At 49.1% G+C, this 22,094-nt stretch overlaps 1 protein-coding gene and 1 non-coding gene across 3 annotated transcripts in view; both read right to left on the bottom strand.

Moving 5' to 3' along the window:
• Positions 1-20,801, bottom strand: part of DAPK1 (death associated protein kinase 1) — a 226,854-nt gene extending 206,053 nt beyond the window's left edge. For both annotated transcript variants that reach the window (XM_075550701.1, XM_075550702.1), the window contains exon 1: positions 20,665-20,801. In XM_075550701.1, the coding sequence (XP_075406816.1) occupies positions 20,665-20,726 (62 nt within the window). In that variant the 5' untranslated portion in view covers positions 20,727-20,801. The remainder of the gene's footprint in view (positions 1-20,664) is intronic.
• LOC142449682 (small Cajal body-specific RNA 15) lies at positions 13,341-13,467 on the bottom strand. The gene has a single exon (XR_012784805.1).
• Positions 20,802-22,094: the final 1,293 nt, after the last annotated feature.

The raw sequence follows: 22,094 nt of genomic DNA, 5'->3' as shown, positions 1-22,094 counted from the left end.
GAATTTTCCAAGTTGTCAGGTGCTTTTCCAAATGGAACCTGAGGAGTCAAGCCCCTCCTATTGCATTTGGGAAATTGTTTCCCTTCAATTTACTAATTGCATGTCTTCACGGTGCTAGCTGTTCAGTTTGATCTCATGATTTTGGCTCATCCCAACTCCATTTACTAATCCAAATCACCCATTCAGCACCTATGCACTGAGACCAAAGTGGGACCAGCCCATGCACTCAGGGAAAGGAGGCTTGCTTTCTTTCAGTCCTTTCATTGCCAAGCCCATCTTTATGTTACTTTAGTATTCTTAACAGACGCATTGGCACATAAGCCGCACACATAAGTCAACAATTCGATCACATAAGAGCTGTACAAGCTCACCACAGACAGTTTAGGACATTTTCTTCTTTCTGGTCCTCATTGTTATTCATGCCCCATTTCTCCCACCCTCAAGAAACCAACAAGTTCCTGTCTCTATATTTACCTATCCTGGATTCCAAATGCAGAAAAACATACCCAAAATAACAACAATAACAAAATAAAACAGAAAAATCTGAATCTAAAAACAGAACATATGAAAAACGTTAACAATTGAAAATGGGTCAAAGGGAGAGCAAAGGATACTAGAGCACAAGGAGCAAGCATCCAGCCTTAAGGAAAGGAACGGCATCTTTCAGCCACCAAGCAGATCCGAATGCAGTCACCACTGTGAGTGCGGACAAGGAGCCTGCTACCGCGCCCGGTCTCAGTCACAGACCTCTGGAATACAGCAGACCCCCTCCACGACACCAAACTGCCCTGGGGGGTTCCGAGACTGTACATCTTTCCAGGAGTGAACAGTCTCCACTTTCTCCCACATGGCAGGGGGTGGGGGGTGGGGGGTGTTTGAACTGCTGATTTTGTGTTTAGCAGCCCAAAGCATACCCACTGTACCACAGCTACTAAAACCCACACTAACACAGCACCCCTGCCCACTTCCAGGCACTACCCTGGACCCCCAGACTGAGGCCACCTAGAACTCACAGGTTCTGGACGCACACAGTCTTCAACTCGTACCATAGGAAGGAGCTCAAAGCTGCCTTTTCTACTCCCTGAGCTCCGACTCCTCATTCCCTAAACACATCAACTCTAGTTCCCTAAACACATCATGTCCTGATCCAGGAGCACTGGTTCTCAGGGCAGAGGCGGGAGAGAAGACCTGGGGGAAGGTATGTTCTCACACACACACACACACACACACACACACACACACACACTTGGGTGGCGGGGGCGTGTTTGTTGGGGGGGGGGGTGCAATGTCTAGAGTTGGTCTGGGTTGCCCCAGTGGGGTGGTGCTCTGGCAGCTAGTGAGTAGAGGGAGTTAGTTATTTTTAGTTTCTGTTAATCCATTCCAGCTCAGGGCAACCTCCTGTGTACACAGAACTGCTGCATCGGGTTTTCACAGCTGTGGCTTTTCAGACACCAGGTCTGTCTTCCAAGAGGCCGCTGGGGTGGATTCAGAATGCCTACCTGGCTAGTAGCTGAGCGCTTCCCCATTTTCTAGAGCGGCTGCTCCAGAAAATGCACAGAGCAACTCAAACAACACAGAATTAAGATCCACTCTAAAATTTCCTGCGCTGAGGTTGAAAAACATGCATGGAAGGACACAGTGCCCCCTTACCTCCCTCCCCCCTCCTTAGGCTCTCAGGGGTTAAATGTCAGGTGTCTGGCAATTAATTATTAAGAATAACGGGCTCTCAGCTAGGGTGCAGGACAGCACCAACAAAACACACAACATTCCTCTAGCTCTTTAATGCCTCTCCCGCCCTCACTATCATGACCCCAGCTCTACCTTACAAATCTGGCTAGAATGGTGTGTACAGATAAGAGCTCTCAACACATGGAACCCAGGACCAAGAAACCCCTCAGGAACAGTAATGGGAGTAGTGATAGCATGAGGGTGGGGGGAAGGCAGGGAAAGCAGGGGGAGAAACAGGGAACTGACTATATTGATGGAGATGCAACACCCTCTCCCTCCACCCCTGCATCCTCAGGGGGGTGAACAACAAACATGATGAAGGGAGATAGCAGACGGTGCAAGACATGAAAATAAAAATCATTTATAAATTATCAAGGGTTCACAAGGATGGGAGGGTGGGGGGGAGAGGAGCTGATACCAAGGGCTCAAGTAGAAAGAAAATATTTTGAAGATGATGATGACGATGATGGAAACATATGTACGAATGTGCTTGATAAATTGATGCATGGATTGTTATAAGAGCTGCAAGAGCCCCAATAAAATGATCTTTTAAAATGGGGGGAAGGGAAAGGGAAATGAAAAGACTGCCGGGCTCTTTCCCAATCCCTCCAATGTGCTGGGAGTCCCTCCGACCCTGAGCCACAGTGAACTTGCTCAGCAGCTACCCAGAAGACTGGAAGGTTGAACCCACCAGAGGCACCTGGGAAAAAAGGCCTCGGAACCGAGACCCTGTGGACCCGATGCAGCACAGTTCTTTTCGGGGTCCCAGGGAGTCCAGAGTTAGGATATGGAGTGTATCTACTCGACTCCATTAGTGTTTGTTAGGGTAAAGGGACCTCTTAAAGACCCTGGTAATTGTCCAAAAATGCTGCTATTCCATAACTCCTCAGCAAATGAATAAACCAGGAAAGCACAGATTCCAAGGACAGCTTGTTTCGCAGTCCCTTTAGGGTTCCTGCTTGCCTTTTACACTTTCTCTCCCTCCAATTTTCCCTGAATCCGTGTTACAACCGAACCTGCTCCGTGGTGTCTGTCTGTTCCGACAGGGCAGAGTAGAATCCTCGCCATACTTCCAGGCTGCAGTCTTTAGTGAAGCAGACTGCCATACCGTTCTCGGAAGGAGCAGCTAGTGGGTTTGAGGCACCGACCTTTCAGTGAACCACCAAGCACCTTAACCACCATGCCACCAGGGCATTGTCCCTTCTGTATGCATGGGACTTCACTGTCGCCTTTGTTAAGCTGCAGCTGGGCATCCAAAAGGCCCACAGAGTAAAGCGCCTGCCACCCAGCAGCCATTTCCCTCGCTCACAGGCCCCACTTGAGGGGCGCACGGACAGACTCTCAAATATGTAAGTGGGCACTTCTCACGGCAGCTGGCAGAGCCTCACTGCTAATTCAGCCTGTTAGCCACCAGCCTAATAGGCTTTTCTTGGCATGGACTAGTTGAGCTTAGCGAAATACTCATTTTCACATCTTAAATGAGGACGTGTCAGAAATGAATGGAAAGCTCAGTATGTCTTACATTCTGTAGCTGCCTTATCTGGGTCAGGGACGCACCATACCTAGACCGACACTCTCAGACTCCTTCCTCCACAAATATCTACAACAAATCTCAAATGATTCCTTTCTCCCAGCCAACTCTTATTGTCTCACGCCACCACTGAAGACTTTGACATTGAAACCAGCCTGCAGGAGGGGAAAGCTACTCTTCAAGAACCCATGGTCCGCCCTCTGGGAGTGTCCAGGCCCAAGCCCACACCTGGTGCTGTCCCGAGCACTTCGGAGATGCTCTCCTCCTGACACCTAAGCCTCTCTGGCCACCATGACAGCTCTTGGCTGCCCTGCTTCCCTGAATATTATCTCCTTCCATCTTCAGAGATGTTCCTCCGCAGGGCAGAGCGGCTAGTAGGCTATGAAGATGCCATCTCTTCAAGACTCACTGCTCATAGGCAATTTTCATAAGCACTGCTAAGCTCCTAGCTAATGCCACAGCCACAATGAGGCAGACCAGGCTCCGGGAAACCCAGTAAGACTGCAGGAGGTTAGGAAGAGGGTGGGGCCACCTGAGAGGAAGTAATATCTCACGCACACACGCGCACACGCACACACGCCAAACCAGTAAGACTGCAGGAGGTTAGGGAGAAGAGGGTGGGGCCACCTGAGAGGAAGTAATATCTCACACACACACGCACACACGCACACACGCACACACACACGCACGCACGCACGCACGCACGCCTGCAGGAGGTTAGGGAGAAGAGGGTAGGGCCACCTGGGCGGAATTAATATCTCTCTCACTCTCACACACACACACACACACACACACACACACACACACACACGTGCACGCCAAACCTGGCAGCATGGGTCCATCAGGCAGGCTGTGCCAAGATGGGAGTAAGAGGTAAAGCAAGGCTGGCAGAGAAGCGGGGTACTGGGAAGGGAGGCCCCGCCTCAGGGGTCTGACCTTGGTAGTTAAAGGAGGAAGGGAGCAAAGGTAACAATGTGTTCAGACACATGTACAGCCTTCTCCCGGTCTTGCTAAACAACAGCCACCACTTTCTGAGCCCTGACTTAGTGTGCAAACATCACACACAGAGCCACGTCTAATCCTTATAACAGCCTACATGAGGGAGGTTATGATTAGTAACCCTATTTCACAGATGAGAAAACAGCTTCGCAGAAGTCAGCCTCCCCAGGGAACTGCTAGTAACTTCGAATCAGAGTTTTGGGTCTAAGGCATTGAACCACTACCAGATGTCTGGATATGGCAAATAAAGGCCCGCTGTGCTTTAGCTTAATAGCACCAACCCAAGGGCATTGAAAGCCACGTTCTCTACTCTCATAAAACCAATAATCCATGGGGCGGGGGGAGGTGCGGGGAGTAGGGGGGCACAAATCAGAGGTATAAGCCAATTAGAAAAGAATGCCAAGTGAATGAAACTATTGGGGGGGGGGGGAGGAACAAGTGGTTCTTTAGTGCAAATTGTTAAGGAATACGAAGATAGCATCGGAATTGAAACTGATCAGGTCATTTCATGTTGATGTCTTATTTCTCCAGATTATCACCTCTCTCTAATGGAAATAAATGATTGCCCAGAGAGATTAACTCACAAAAGTTATCTGCTTTAAAACATTTTGAAATGGCTAGGGGTGGTGGCAATGAACACAGGGATTGTAACTGGTGGTGGTGGTGGCCCCTCAGCCAACTCCAACTCACGTGCTGCGCCCCAGCAAGTTCAAGTCTATTGCCGCCTTGCTATTGTCCCCATCCATCTCTCCGAGGGCCTCCCTTTCCCTCGCTGGGCCCCTGCTTCACTCTCCAAAGGCTGGTCTTCCCTAATGACATGTACAGAGCAAGTGAGCTGCTAACACTGGGTTGTGACCATCATTCTCAGAAGTGGATTACGCACAAGCCCACCACAGGATGACAAACTGACAAGATTGATTACATTCATCAATGTAATTAATGTTACTGAATTAGACATTTTAAAATTGTTAAGTTTTTTATTATATATATTTTAGCATAAGATTTTTATTTTTTAAATCATTTTATTAGGGGCTCATACAAGCATAAGATTTTTAAAACAATCATCTGTTTAAAAAGGGAAGCTGCTTCTGAAGATGAGGTCTACAAATGGAATTATTGCTATTGTTAAGAGCCGGGTCCTGCACCACTCTCCCAATGGTTGTACATGTGAACTCACTGTGTTGCAGTTACTGTGTCAAGCCATCTCCATAGCGTCTCCTTTTTTTACTTTTGCTGACCCTCTATTTTACCAAGCACGATGCCTTTTCCAGGGACTAGCCTCTCCTGGTAACATGTCCAAACTATGTGAGACAAAGTCTCACCTACTCACTTCTAAGGAACATTCTGGCTATACTTCTTCCAAGACAAATCTGCTCATCCTCTGACCGTCTATGGCACATTCAGTATTCTTCATCAACGCCCTACACGAAGTACACCAGTTCTTCTGAGTCTTCGGGATTCCTTTCCCACCTTTGCAGGCATAGGAGGCAATGGAAAATACCTGGCTTGGGTCATGCACATAATCCTCAAAGAGACAGTCTTTAGCCCTCAGAGAGGTCTTTTGCAGCAGTTTACTCAAGCCCAATGCCAAGGATAAAAATTCACTACCCACTGCATCAGACCAGATTGGAAAACATTCTTAAGGGGCAGCAGACAGACCTGGAACTATTCATACACTATTTTTCTTTTCATTTTGTTTTTTCATGTCTATCTATATAAGATAGGCAGGATAAACAATTCAAAGGAGAAAACAGTGGAACTGATAGTTTGGGGGGAGGAGGGACAAGGGAGAGAGGAGGTGGGGGGAGGGAAGGAAGGGGCAGCCAACAAACCCAGGGACAAGGGAACAATAAGAGATCTAAAATTGATGGCGAGGAGGGCATAGAAGGCCTGGTGGGGTCCCATCAAGTGCAAGGTAGCCAAGAGGAAGTACAGAGAGCCGAATGAAGGTCGAACATGATAGTGCGACAGGAGGAGAGTAAAAGGAAACAGTGGAAAGAACTAGGAGGTAAAACACATTTATAGAGGTATGAACATGGGCATGTACATATGTAATATATGAATATATAACAGTTAGGATAAAGGTCAATGTACATATATTTATATATTAAGTATTAAGGTAGCAGATGGACATTCGGCCTCTACTCAAGTCCTCCCTCAATGCAAGAACACTTTGATCTAGTAACCTGGCATTCTGTGATGCTCACCTTCCGGACAAGACTGTTTAAGACAAAATGGATGCATAAGCTAATGTGGTGACAAAAGCTGATGATGGCTGGTTATTAGAAGATACAGCATCTGAGATCTTAAAGGCTTGAAGTTAAACAAGTAGCCATGTAGCAGGGAAGCAACAAAGTCCACCTGGAAGCACACCAACCCTGTGATCACGAGGTGTCGACTGGATCAGGTGTCAGGCATCAGAAGACCCAAAAGAAACAACCATTTTGTTGCAAATGAGGGGGGTCGAAATGGAGACCCAAAGCCCATTTCTAGACAATTGGACATCCCCTCACAAAACGGTCACGAGGAAGGGATGAACCAGGAGGGTGCAGTATAGCACCAACAAACCGCACAGCTTTCCTCTGGCTCCTTAATGCTTATTCCCGCCACTATCATGACCCCAGTTCTATCTTACAAATATGGCTAGACCAGAGCATGTACACTGATACTGATAAGAGCTCTGGACACACAGAATCCAGGACAGATAAACCCCTCAGGACCAATAATGAGAGTAGCAATACCATGAGAGTAGGGGGATGGTGTAGGGAGAAGGGGGAGGGAGGGGAAGCTGATCACAATGATTGATGTACAACACCAGGGGGAAAAACAACAAAAACATGGGTGAAGGGAGACAGTGGACAATGTAAAATAGGAAAATAAAAATAATTTTTAAATGATCAAGGGTTCACAAGGGTGCAAGGGTGGGAAAGGGAGGGAGATAGAGTGGGTGGGGAGAGGAACTGATCCCAAAGGCTCGAGTAGAAAGAAAATGTTCTGAAAATGATGATGGCAACACACTGCATATACTTGAGTATATGCCAACCCAAGTATCAGCCAAGGTACCTAAGTTTCCCATTAAAACTGCATTAGAAATGTGTTGAAAAACTCGGCTAATACATGAGTATATAGGGTTTGTACAAAAGTGCTTGATACAATTGATGTCTAGATTGTTACAAGTTCACTGCCACTGAGTCCATTCTGACGACTATTCACAAAGCAGGGTAGGCTCATTCAATGCCTAAATCTCATGACGTAAAGCCAAGCAACTTCCTGCTTCCATACCAGTACTGCCTGCAGATCCCCCAATCCACTGCTCTTCGGGTCAAACTTCCCTTCTGCGTCAAAGGCGGGGTGAGAAGGGAAGCGCAGACAGATAAACTATCACCCTGGAAATACCCCACTTCCTCTCACACACAATCTGATCAGCAGCTGGACTCTGTGTGCAGAGGGACCCAAGGGTCCTTCCAAAGCTCGTGGAAGATGCCTTTCTCTTTTATGCCAGTTGCCTATGAACTTTGTGAAGCCTACCTCTTACAGGGCGGTGCCTCGAGCACACTCATCCATTCAAAACAGAAGACTGTAAATAGATGGACCACTATTTCCTTGTTGATTCTCGAACAGTGAAACGAAATGCTCATCATAATGCCCCAGGAGGTGATTTTAGAGGCTCACCACCATATGTGATACACGAAGAGACCCCTTCATTCTTCTTGGGCAGGTGTAAAAAGGGATTTTAGTGAAAGAAAGAGCTAAGTGGCCTCAGTCTATCAGGTCTCGCCAGGTAGAGCTGATGCCACTGTGCTTACAGGTGGCAGCCACACAACCAAGCTAGGGAGCGCATGCTATGTGCCGTGGCCCAGAGGCCCACAACACCCCCAGTACCTGAAGCCAGAGGCGCTCTGGAGACCATGTCTCACTTGGCCTCACTAACAGCAGCTCCGTGTCTGGTAGAGAAACGCTGAGGAGCAAAGACAATTGCCTGTCTGCACATCGCAGATGTGCATACGCATACACAATGGCCATCCTTGACAGGCCCTGCTCGTAATGATACCGATGTATATACCCATAGGAGAGATTCTAAAGAGGTCTGATGGCACTGTGGGTTGGGCACTGTTTGGTTAACTGCCAGGTCAGCAGTTCAAGCCCACCAAATGTCAAAGCTCCTCTGTATAGCTTGTGCAATTCAGCATCTCAAGCTTCAACAGGTACCGGTGAGCCATCTGTTTTCTGCAACATAGTCACCGGGTGGTACACATTCTTAACATAGTTGATCGCTAACTGAAATGTTGGAGGTTTGAGTTTAGCCAGAGGCATCTCAGAAGATAGGTTACATGGTCTAGTTCCAGAAAAGTCCGCCAGTTCTACTCAGACACTCAAGGTGTCATCCTGGGTGAGAGCTGACTCCAGGGTACTTAATGAACTGCTGTCTGCGGTACACATAGGCCAAACTGCCCATAGGTTTGTCAAGGAACACAGCTTGAAAACCCCATCTATGAAATGTGACACCAAAAGGCCACATCCTGTTTTCACTTTCCCAGAGACAGACACTACTGCTACTTACCCATAAACCACAGATGCAGCACCCGTCAGCAAGGAGGCAACAACGAAATGGAGCTTTACCCTGAAGACGCGAAACAATGTCATAAATTTCTTCACAAGCAGAGACTTCACAGTCCAGGAAGGGACTTTGGGCTCACACTAAATCCTAGATCCAACTTAAGAACAATTCATTCCTACATCGTGGCCCTGCTCGACACTCGCCCTCAGGAAGAAAACACAGAAGACGCAGGTGCTATAGCAAAATGTGGCGAAGAATTTAGATGGTGCCCAGCTATAAAATAGTGCCTGGGGTCTTAAAGGCTTGTCTCCAAACAAGAAACCATCTAAGAGAGATGTCAACTAAGTCCACCTGGTAGAAGCACACCAACATCAGTCACCAAATGGTTATAAATCATCTAATCTGAACTTGAAGGAGAAATTCGTATCTGAGCCTAAATTGTGAGAATCTGGTCTGCAGAAGGCTCTGGATGACAGCGGGAGCCCAAGTTCATTAGTGGGAACTACATAGGAAATAAGCCTCCAGCGAACTCCCTCTACCCACACTTGAGGGATGAGAGGCAAGGGGTTACTGAACAGAGTGCGCAGGAGAGAAGAGACTACTTGAACAGTGAAAAAGTGTCAGCTCATGCCCCCCTGACGCATGCTCGACCTGACCTGGTGTTCAACATTTTCTGTATTTTTGTTCATTCATATTAGGGTGTATCTCAGAGGTGGTATGTCATTGGGGGTCACTCTCATGAAACCGTGTCATATGCTTTTTCGTGTTTCAGTATATGAAACCCAGGATTGGTAAACTTTTAGGGACAGCAAGTAGAATAAGAATTTGGGGTGGGAAGAGGGGGTGTTAAAAGGGAAACAATATCAAGGAGCCCAGGAAGAAAAAGAATGTTAGTGTAAAGTAGAAAATGTTTTGGAAATGATGATGGCAACACATGTCCACATATAATACAAGTGATGTATGGAATGTTATAAGAGCTGTAAGAGCCCCTATAAAATGGTTTCTATTTTAAAAAAGTTAAAGCTTTACGAAAAAAGAAAGGAAGAGAATGTTTGGAAACTGATCGTGGTAGCAATTGTAGTAATTGCATAATTCTGCTTGGCGTGATTGATTATAGAATCACATGATATATGTATTAACTCCCAATTAATAATAAATTTAAATATATACATTAAGATTCTGGATCACTGTCAAAAAAAGTGGAGACTTCAGAACTTAATCAACATTAAATAATGACCCCTTCTCGCCCCAGTCACCCACTCTCTGCCCCAGCCATGGACTGCCAAAAGAACCAACACATCTGCCAGGGAAGAAGTACAGCCAGAATGCTCTTCCAAAGTGAGGACACCAACACTTCCTCTCTCCTGCTTTGGACATGTAGTCAGGAGAGCACAGTCCCTAGAAAAGGACATCAGGCTTAGTACAGTGTAAAGACACCCAAAAAGTTGAAGGACTTGACAAGGTGGACTGGCACTATGGCTGCAATGGGCTCAAACCTAAGGACAATTGTTCGGGTGGCGCAGGACCTGGCAGTATTTTGGGCTGTTGTGCATGGTCACTATGAAGCTGAATCAGCTCCAAGGCACCTACCAACAATGACAGCAGCCCTTTGCCACTTGGTTTCTTGCATCACCTAAGACACACCTTTTGGTGGTTCTGGTCACCGTCAGTCATTTCCAACTCACGGGGAGCCTGTGTGTACGAAGTAGATCTACGCTGTTGAGTTTCCAAGGCTACAATGGTCAGAAGCAGATTGCCGGGCCTGTCTCCCTAACCGCCGCTGGGTGGGTTCCAGCCACAGCCTTTCATACAGTAGTTGGGTACCTACCCATTTGTGCCACCTGAAGATTCCATGTTGCCCCCACCTCCCTGGAGGTAGGCAGCCAAGACAGATAGACACAGGAGTTGCCAAACAGACATATAGACAGGCACCTTTTCATGGTAGATGATCAAAGGCACTGATTGCTTTCTCTACAAGTCTCTTGCAACTGGAAAATTCTCCACTTGGGCTAGAAGCAAGAGCATGGGGGATTGAAATAAGGGTCCAGAGTGAAGAAAATCTTTTTACTTTAGAAATAAAATTTCACCTGGTTTCAAAGGTAGTAAACAATGCACTGTAGAAAGAACCATTTGAGAACAAATAAAGAAACTAACTCACCCCAAGTAGGTGAAAATCTGCAATAGTAACTCTACCTAAAATCTTTTAAAACCAATTCCATTCGCCAAATATGCCTAAATAAGAATGTCCGACTGGTTTTGACAGAAAATCAAATGTGTCCCCAAAGAGTACATACTCAGAGTCCAATTTCTGAGTCACAAACCGTCAGAGGTTGATGAATGTGAGCACCGAGATCAGCAACTCTCAAAGTATTCCTTTGTTCAGTGTGTTCTCTGCCCAAAGTTGAATGTATTTATAGAGGACAGAAAAATCAGCAATATAGACTGGGAGACTGAGTAAGATTTCCCAGGCTCCCAAGTGAAATGATGGCAGGCAGGACAGAAGGCAGGAGTCGCTGGTGGCACAGATTGCCGTGTCCTTGGCTACTCACCAAAAGACAGTGTCAGTGGTCTGAACCTCCCAGGAGCACCTGGCGGCAAGCTTCTAAAAGGTCAGGGTGGGGTGGACACCAGGGACGTCAACTCAATGGCAACTAGTTAGGGCAGGAAGTAAAAGTTCCATGTTCATTCTCAGGGGAAACATTATACATGAGGGACCCCGCTGCTTTCCAAAGTCACACTAGCTGTCAACACCCCCTAAAAAACAAAGAAATCATGAACCTGCAGGGCTGTGTCACCCCTTCATCAGTTATCAGAAGATCAGTCACTGTCACATGATGACTGGGCTTTTTTTAGACACGATTTAAAAAGTAAGACACAACCATTTTAAACTATGGTCTTTTCTTTTCTTTTACATTGTGAAATCCCATCTAACACATGAAACCTACATGTGGGTGCGACTTACACTTTCTGTTCTGCCTAAAAAAAGGAAGATTGATTAGGCAGGGATACTTCTTTTAGAATCAGGGGATGTCAAAAATCCGAATGTTAAGGTTCTCCCTCTACTCTCGGCTAGATGCACATTTAGAAGAATTCATTTAGAATCATAACAAAGCAGTAAATTGGATTTTTACAAATAATTATATTCTCACATAAAATTCAGAATGAGAGAGGATATACGGTTTTGATAATTTACCAGTAAACCAAGGCAAAACAACCAAGTATTAACTTCTGCACTCCGCTCCAATCACACCATCTAATTCTAAACGAGACTGACCGGTGCTGTTTAAGGAACTGCGAAACGTTATCATGTAAGCGTGAGCTGATGGGGCAAAGGCCTCATTCAATCCTAGAGCCACCATGTTTAGACATGACACTAATCAGAGGTTAAATAACAGTGAGAGGGTTTGGGAAACGTAGAAAGAGCTAAGCTATTAACTTTGGAACTTGGGCAAAACTATACCACGTGGAAATCCCCTTCCTAACTGCCGAGCCGTGGCCTTGGGGAAGGAAGCGGGGTCTACCTTGAAGTGAAGCACCTGCGAGAGTGGTGAACCCACAGGTAAGTCCTGCTGCTTTCGGCTGGCGCCACGAGGAAGAGCACCCCAGAAAAGGGTTACTATTTATTCCTCACCACTGCTTCTGCTGTACATTTTGAAATGGACTCGCATTGAAGGGCTGTCCAGATCACCTCTCTCAATTACCTGCGCTATTCAGTTTCAGACAGAAAAGGGCTACATCCATCCTAAGTAGTGTAGAGAACCATAATAGGGAAAGAAAGGAGGGAGGGAGGGAGGGAGGGAGGGAGGGAGGGAGGGAGGGAGGGAGGGAGGGAGAAAGCCATAATGGAGCATCCCCTTGGCCCAGAGTTCGGGGTCCTCTGATAAAAACTCTAGGGCTCACTAGTCTGTGATGCTGGAGGATGTGCCCCTGAAGGTGGAACACCAATTGCAATAGATTGGTCCATACAAGATCACTAAGAAGGTGTGGGCGAGGGCAGCTTTCGGGGCCTGCTATACAAACTAACAACTGCGCACACCTTGACAAAGCCCCTTGAACTCTCTGAGAACAAGCCCGGATTAAAATGAGAAGGGTGGACACGCTGACCATTCAGGCTCCTTCGGGAGCTAAAAACCTGGGGGGCCTTTGACCAGTGAAAGCACCCCTCATCCCACCAAGAGCATTTTGCTCTTTTTCTCCTCAGAATCGGCTCAGTGGCAATGAGTTTTGGAGAATTTATACAAAATGCCTGCTTAGGTGAGTACACGTAGCAGTTAGTTTGAATTAAGACTGTGACTTCACAGCAATAACGTGTTCCTGAAGAAAGCCACATGGCCCTCACAGAGGAATGAAAAACCAGATGCTCTTGAATCGACTTAGACTCGGGTTGACTCTGTGTACGTCAAAGAACTTTGTTCTATAGGAGTTTCAAGGTCTGATTTTTCAGAGGTAGATCTTTCATTAGGAAGACAGAGGAAGAAACCATGCATTTGAACTCTGGTGTTGGTGAAGAATTTTTTTTCCCCCTGCTATTGGTAGATAGCTAAGTCTTGAATTAATTTCACTCACAAGACCTGTTCTATCTACCTTTTCCTTTAGGAGACTAGAAGCAAAGCCAGCCTGACTTCAAGGACTCTCTTTTCCTAGTCTCCAGATGTTAGCAAAGAATATTGGAAGTACCATGGATGCCACAAGAATAAACCAATCTGCCCCCCACCCCCACCCCACTATCATGATCCGAATTCTACCTTGCAATTCTGGATAGAGCAGAGGTTGTACACTGGTGCATATGGGAGCTGGAGGCACAGGGAATCCAGGGCAGATGATACCTTCAGGACCAGGGGTGTGAGGGGCAATACTGGGAGGGTAGAGGAAGAGTGGGTTGGAAAGAGGGAACTGATTACAGGATCTACATGTGACCTCCTCCCTGGGGGAGGGAAAACAGAAAAGGGGTAAAGGGAGATGTAGGACAGGGAAAGATATGACAAAATAATAATTGATAAATTATCAAGGGTTCATGAGAGAGGGGGTAGAGCGGAGGGGGGGGGGAAAGAGGGTCTAATGCCAGGGGCTTAAGTGGAGAGCAAATGTTTTTAGAATGATGAGGGCAATGAATGTACAGATGTGCTTTACACAATTGATGTATGTATGGATTGTGATAAGAGTTGTATGAGTCCCTAATAAAATGTCTAAAGAAAAAAAACAATCTGTCTTGGAAGAAATACAGCCAGAATGCTCCTTAGCAGTGAGGACAGTGAGACTTTGTCTCCTGTATTTTGGACCTGCTATCGAGAGAGACCAGTCCCTGAGAAGGACATCCTGCATGGTAAAGCTGGTGGGGGGGGGGGGGGGGGGAGAACAGTGAAAGGGAAGAAGGCCTTAACGAGCTGTCCTGGCACTGTGGCGGCAACAGTGGGCTCCAGCACAAGAACACTGTGCGAATGGCCCAGGTGCAGGTCTCTGTGAGTCCGCGTCCACTCATCAGTGCCTGCCAACTACAGACCTTCCGAGGGACCTCTGCGTGGAGAAGAACCTCCAAACTCTCAGTGACTGAGCCCATTAACTGTCTGCACCAGCCCAGGGCTCGGGCTGAGACACAGCACTAGCGTTAAAGGAAGAGGAGGACTAAGAAACCTGCTACCAGGATCCTTGGCTTCTCCATCATTGAGCCCCCTTCCCCAGCCAAGTATCCAGAGACACATTCCATTTAGAGGGAACCAAGTGCTCAACCCCACTGGCACCTACACCAAGCTCACACTCTCACCTTCACCTCCTCGGAGACTGTCATTGAACTCACCCAAACTCACGGGCATCGAGTCGACGCCAGCTCACAGTGACCTCACAGGGCCGAGCAGAAGGGCTTCCTGGGCTTCCGAGATTCTACATCTCCACAGGAGCAGACAGCCTCTTGGTTCTTCCATGGATCAACTCGGGGGTTGGGCTTGACCTTGCAACTAGTAGTCTAATGAGTAAACCTCTATGCCACTATGGCGCTTACCATTCGTCTTTCCTAAAATGCATAGAATTTTAAAATTGTAAAAATGGCCTTGATCTCAATCTTTTGAACTGTTATCTGGCTAAACTTGACAGCCCTTCCTATCACAGGAAACATGGGAGGACAAGTGGAGTCAAAAGTGCAAAGAGAAAAATCCTATTCAACATAGCTGGGCAAGGACGGCCTTGCCAATCAACACACATGGCCTGAGATTCTAAAGAGAAAACGAGCCAGGAAGCCTTTCTCTTTCTGTCCACCTGGAAGAGTCACTATGCACACACATATTTGGGCCTCCATAAATAAATAAAGATATAAGATATATGCAGTCACATATTCAAGATGCTTCACATATAATAATCTGTTCAGCAAGAACTTATTGAGCACCTACTAAGTGCCATACATCTCTCTAAGCATTATAACAACTTCTTAAAATGATGGTGAGCAAAACCAAGGTCATAGTCCCAGGAAGAAAGCGCATGATCTAACACGCCATTAGTATGCAAGGTGGCTGATGCTAGGATGGGGGAAAATAGGTGATTATATATTACGCAGTGACTATGTTTCAACCCCTTGTCTCTATTCTCACAATACCTGTAAAGGTAAAGCTCCCTTATTTCCCAAATGAGTGACCTGAGACTGCTCACAACTCACACTGCCCCAGTGTCTGCCTCAGCAGCAGCCACAGCATCTTCGATCCCAAGTGCAGGTTCATCATGGCATCTACCCATCCGCTGTTGCTCTGCCAGGCACGGCTGGGTCTGAATGGTGCCCCACCCCAACCATGAATCCGAAAGCCTCCACCTGTGGATGCAATCCCATTTGGGAGCAGGACTTTCTTGCTATGTTCATAAGACGGCACCAGTGTAGAGTGTGTCTTAAACCAATCACCTCTGAGACACAAAAAGAGCAGAGTCCTCAGGAGGAGGAAGTGCAAATGGAGGGGCAACACGTACCACAAAGAGCTACTGAGAAACAGAATTTGCAGAAAGAGAAGGACCTTCCCCCAGAGCTGTGATAGAGCCTTTATTTAGCCAAGTGTTCGGAATCAGAACGCCTCATCTTCCAACCGGTGCGAAAGTACGTGTGTCTGCTAAAACCACCCGTTTGGTATGTCTGTTACAGCGGTCCTAAGACAATGAGGCAGTCCCTGACCAAACTTTTGCTGCCCATATTCCACAGCAGCATGTCAGTTTGTCATACTGTGGTAGCTGGTGAGTTGCTAAGATGCTGACGTTTCAAATACCAGCCGATTTTGCAGATTCTTCCGAAGCTTCCCGACTAAGACACTAAGAAGAAAGACTTGGCAATCTACTCCTGAGAATCAGCCAGTGAACACTTTGTGAGTCACACAGAATGACAGCTGCTACAGTGCCGGAAGATGCACTGCCTGGCTTGGACTGACTCCTGGCCGCCTGGCCGATTCTCACTCACAGTGGCCTGACAGCACAGAGTAAAACTGCCCCGGTGGATGTCCATGGCAGCCAGGTTTCCTGGGAGCAGAAAGCCTCATCTTTCTCCTACAGCATGGCTGGTGAGTTTGAAAGGCCAACCTTGTGATTAGCAGCCCAAACTGTCACCCGGGCTCCTCCCTAGGATGGAGGGCATTCAAAATGTGCAATGGTCACACAATGGAAGCAGACGCACCACTGACTATGACGCTGCACCGAGCCAGGGAGCATTTCCTTCTATGACTCACCGTGGGTCAGAAGCGACTCGAGGGCCACTAGTGACGACACTCTACGGCACGCTGCAGGTCCTGGGGAGAGAGGCCCCAACGCTACAGGAGCTTATGAACAAGCTACAACGGGCAACACAAGTGCTCTAACACAAGGCATGGGTGTACCGGGGCACGGGGTCTCTGGTCAGCGGCCAACAGAGAGTCTGAGAAATCATTTAACTTGTTGCGAAGCAATCGCTGTGAATGGATTTATGGATTAAGGATGTGGATCTTGAAAATAAAGTTAACATCAGACAGACGAGGAGGAGGAAAGAAGGAAGGCCAGCCCTGCAGAAAGCCATGCTCAGAGAGGTGACCGAAAAGCTCCCCGTTAGGATCAGTGATGGCACTGGGGCCAACCTGCAGCTGTGCCAAGTGACAACTGGTAAGAACTGCCCAGGCATCTTGGGGCACTAAACGACCTAAACATAACAGCAGGAGAACAGTGCATATGTGAGAGTTCCTCTCAGAGACCTCTGATGGAAACGATCTCTGAGGCAGGAGGTGAACCTTAAGGGGTCAGCGGGAATCGAACAGGACTCCAAGCTGTCTTCTGCAGACTCCAAGCTGTCTTCTGCAGACGGCTGGTCCTAGGGAGTGAAGAGACTTGGGTCTGCTTGGAGAGCTGAGCACGTCGGAGCCACTGCTGATGCCTCAGGGCCAGCCTGGAGCGGACCAAGCGCAGTGGGACAGCGGGTCTCGCCAAGGACCAACTTCTTACAGATCGCCCCCCCCCACCCCAATTGGCGGCCAGACATTTAAAGAAAAGTGAGTCACAGCTCAAGTTATGAGCCTGCTGAGAATGCCCACAGGTCGCTGCCAGCCGTCGGGAGACTAGCTACACGTGCTGAGGACAAACCTCCACATCTGTTAGCTTGATTCCCCAGCAGCCCTCACAGGAGCAGGAGGCCTGGCAGGTGCTAGATGAAGAAGATCCTGAGGCCCAGAGAGCCCAAGTGACCCGCTCAATGCTAGACAGCTGGCGCAAGGTACCCACCTGCCTACTCCACTCTTGCGACAGCAGTCACAATACGGTCCATTCACAAAGCGCTCTTCAGTTGATAGGGGGCGTTTACAGCGACCTCGGGCAACAAACGCACAGGCACATACCCTCTCATGGGACATGCTCTGTGTTTCCCTAAAAATTAAAACACAGTTACGCTATCTGCTTCTTTCAAAACCTATCTTTCTATGGACTTTGTCTCAGGCCATCGATAAGGTACATACATGGCTATTTTTCAGATGACAACTATTGAAGAGACACAGGTAACATATTAAACCCTAACTGTGGGTCTGCTTACATGTGGCTGCTTAGAATGATCTATCCTGCTTTTGTGGTCAGTGTCCACCCACTTCCTGCCGGGGCCACTGAACGCCGTGTACTCAGCTTTCTCTCCGGGTTGCCAGAAGTTATAAAACCACTATTTTTCTCATATGCTTATCTTAAGTAAGGATATGTTTTTGGAAAGTGGCTATTTCCACTGTAGACATAAATTACAGGATGTAAAAAGATTATGTATCAACCAATGGCCCCATTCTTAGGCAAACACAGCCATACAGAAAGGCATACACTTGATCCCCCCAATCACCCATCCCCCCAATCCCCAATCACCCATCCCCCCACCCCATCCCCAATCACCCATCCCCCACCCCATCCCTAATCACCCATCCCCCCACCCCCCCCACCCCCCACCCCCGTTGTTGTTCAGAGCACTTCCTTCACATTCACAGTTCACTTAAAGGATTTGGTAAACAGCCTGCCAGTGTAGGGTGGGGAGCCATACACGAAAAGCAGTCACCTCAAAGGGAGATGCTAGCAACGAATGAACAGGCCCGCCCTCTTCACGGAGCCCACAAGATAAAGCTCCAAACCTCGCTGCAAGTGGTAACTCTCCCTGCCATGGCACACTGACGCACAGTGACCACTGTGCGCTTCTGAAGACTGGAGCTGTTTACAGGACTAGAAAACCCTTTCTTCCTCCCAAGGGGCTGCTGGGGGTTTTGAGCTGCCAAGCATGCGGATGCAGTCCAATGCATACCCACTACACTACCAGGGCTCCATTCCACCCACCATGGGAGGCCTCCTTTTTCTCCCAACTCATACTGGGACTTCTGCCACAGGAAAAACCCCTGAGTGGATCTGCCCCGTTTGTTCTTCTTGGCGGAGGTCTCAATGGCAGCGGGCTGCCAGGGCTTTCTTCCTCGGTGCTGAGTGTGGGTTCAGTCAACCTTTAGGCTAGTCGTTGAAAGTCAAAGAGGTCAATAAAATTATGGTCAGCTCACTTACAGCCATAAAGCAATTTTCCGCAGCGGGTTTTAAGCACCCTCTTTTTATAATAAGATTTAGACTATTCAGGTCATACTACACGCACTGAATTACAATTCAGTTTCCTACCTCTTCTCCCCAGCATCCCCAAAGAAAACACCACATAGCACTCATATTTCTGAAAACAACAGGAGCAAAGTGACTGCATTCTAGCTAAGGGTGTTCTGAGGGAGGAGGGAGTTGCAGCCTCAGAAACACACAGGGATATTTCTCCTTTGTTCTATCTGGCCACTTTGAGTCAAAATTGACTCCCACCGCAGGGAGCTTGGAAGCCAAGTTTTTTAACAGCATGCTCTTAACCCTCAATCTCACAGAGGTCCAAATGATTTTTACTTCTTACCCAGTCACTCACTGCTCCTAAGAGCAGGCTCCCATCCATTTTTTTGTTTCAATATTCAAAACAGGCATCTTCTGTAGCAGAAACTTTCTAAAAACTATTTTCATTTTGCACTACCATTTGAATGTGTATTTAAGTTTAATTAAGCCCAGTTTTTCTCATTCTCACCAGGTAATTCAGGGTTTGGCATCTTTTTATTTTTAACTTTTATTATGAATTGGGTGAAGGTTTACAGAGCAGATCTGTTTTCAGTTCAACAAACCATACACATTTTGTTTCAGAGTTTGGTATCTTCGACTCCCCCAAAAAGAAACTTTGTATCAAGATATCAGATGTGTATAGAAAATTACGTATTCTATACACTTGCATAATTCTGTACACCAGGGCGGCAGTGGTTCAGGCCTACCAGCCTCTCCCAGGGAGCAGATGAAACTACCGACTCCAGTAAAACAGACAAACAGACGGAGCAGTTCTACTCAGTACTGTAGGGTCACCATGTGTCTGAATCAGCTCACTGACAGTGTGTTTGAAGTTCTTTATACACAGAAGTAAAAATATTTTTTGTCCGTTTGCCTAAAGATCCTTTTACCTATTATAGTCAAATGCAAACATATCAGTCACTACCATGTGTTGCTGTGTATTAAGTGAGCCATACATAGCTCAACACAGTTGTCAAAAACACAATCACAAGAAGCAGCCCTCCAGTCCTTAAGAATCGCTTGAGCTGACCCTGGACTTCAGGATTTTAAGTAACTGCACAAAGACACACATACACACACAGCCCCTCACCTAGACGGAAAGATTTCCCACTGGGAATCGCAGCTCTCTCCTAGGGCAATTGAAATACCTCTCAATCCAGATAGCCTTAGTCGACTCTCGATTTGTTCAAAATTTAACATCTATCAACACCACCAACACCAGCTGGGTAATTAAATTCCTGGTTTGAAGAAGTTTCAAAGTTCAAGTCCAACATCAACAACACCTGCCAAGTCTCTATTTACTTAATACACATGATACTTAGTCAAGCTTACTCTGAAAATGCAAAGCCGTTTATGGAGGGGACATATCAAGATTTTAAAATCCTATAAATCAGTGTACATTTTCCGTTAAAATCACGTCATAGCTGCCTCTAGTTGTAATTCCAATCTTCGTATCAGAAAGGCAAAACCTGACAAGAGTTACTGTGGACAATTAATTCTGCTCTGGGGCTGGGATTCTGATCAATACACACTTTGCATCATAATCGAGCGCTCAATGGCTGGGCTGCCTACCCCACCCCCACAGCCGGTGGTGGAGTCGGTGGTTTATTTCTGGTCCCTGGCCCTCGCTGGGTAACTCTTTGCTCTATAATTTGCCCATCTCCTGGCAAGGCGAAGGAGAGCCTGGTTCAAACTGCCTGTGTTTACCGCCCCCTGCCCCGGAGTTGTGTACACATCTCCCATCACCAGGGAGCTGGGGATGCCGGTAGCCCCGTACCTGCCAAGTTCCTCGCCGGTGTCGTAGTAATCATCCACGTTTTCCTGCCGGAACACCGTCATGATCGACTGTCACGCCTCACAGAAGCCCAGTGCACTTGTGCTCCGCTCCCGAACCATCACCACCACTCCTGCGCCGCCGCGGGCCCCTCATGCATCCGGCTCCAGTCCTTGAAATAATAATAATAAGGCGGCATCAGTCTCCGGGCCTTAAAATACTACTCGTAAAATGGCAACCCAAAAGGAAGTCGACCTCCCCAGGGTAAGACTGCCTTGGAAGCCCGAGCCTCCCGCTGACGGTGCCGAGGAGACCCCGAGCTGCCCCTCCCCACCGGATGGAGAGGCGCACCCTTTGTTACACCCCAGCCGGGGACGCCCCCAGCCCCGCCACGCCGCCCCCAAGGCCCGCGTCCTCGAAAGCCAGGGTGAGCCCGGCTCGGAGCGGGCACCAGCAGGGACTGGCCGCAGCCTCCCTTTCTCTGCCCACACGCCCACCCAGCTCCGCACCTCCCGGGGCGCCCCGGCCGCGCGGAAGGGGCCGCGCAGGAGCATCCCTCCGCGGGCAGCTGCGGCCGCGGTGCAGCTCGCGCTCCCGGCTCGCCACCTCCCCGGGCCCCCCCACCCGAGCCCGGCAGTCCCCGGAGGCACATTCCAGGCGTTTCCCTCTCCGTTACCCGGCCGACCCGGCGCGCGGCCGCCCCGCCCGGGGGAGCGAGGGAGGGAAAGGGCTGTGCCGGGAGGCGCGGCCGTCGCCCGCTCGGGGTCCCCGCGCCCCGACACAAAGCGCCCGGCGCGGCCCGCGCCACCTGTTCGGGCCAGCCCGCGGGCTGAGGCTGCGCCCCTTCTCCTCCGGGCCGGCCCCGGGGGCGCGGGCGCCGCCCGGGGGAAGCCGCCGCTCCGCGGACGCCAGCGGCGGGGCCCCGGAGCCGGCGGGCGGCCGCGCCGACACTCACCCGGGCGCGCGGGAGCCCTCCGGGCGGCCCGGGCATGGGCACCGCTGCCCGGCAACGCGGGCGCGGCGCGGGCGAAGGGAGGCAGCGAGCGCGGGGCGCGGGCCGGGGCGTCCGACTCGGCGCTCGGGAGGGTCTCCGCGCCCCCTGGGCGCCGCGGCCGGCGAGAACAATGTCCCCGGCGTCGGCTCGGCCGGCCTCTCCCGCGGGCCTCCGGAGCAGCCTCGGGGCTCCTCGCCGCCTCCCGGGCGGAGGGCGGCGGGCAGGCGGCCAATGGGGACCCTGCGGGCGGGCGGCGGCGCGGCCCACCCACCTCGGCACGGCCCTGCCCCGCGGGCGCCGCGGGTTCTGCACGGCGCTGGCCGCTCCTCCCCACTGGGGCCCGGGCTCGCGGACGCGCACCCCCGCGCACCCCCGCGCACCCCCACTCCCCGCTCGCCCGCGCCGCCCGGCCGCCCAGAAAATGGTCGCCCCACCTGTG

The sequence above is a fragment of the Tenrec ecaudatus genome, chromosome 5 (genome assembly GCF_050624435.1).
Source record: "Tenrec ecaudatus isolate mTenEca1 chromosome 5, mTenEca1.hap1, whole genome shotgun sequence".
NCBI classification, from domain to species: domain Eukaryota; kingdom Metazoa; phylum Chordata; class Mammalia; order Afrosoricida; family Tenrecidae; genus Tenrec; species Tenrec ecaudatus.
The sequence above is the reverse complement of the archived record's forward strand: the minus strand, read 5'-3'. Positions and strand labels throughout refer to the sequence as shown.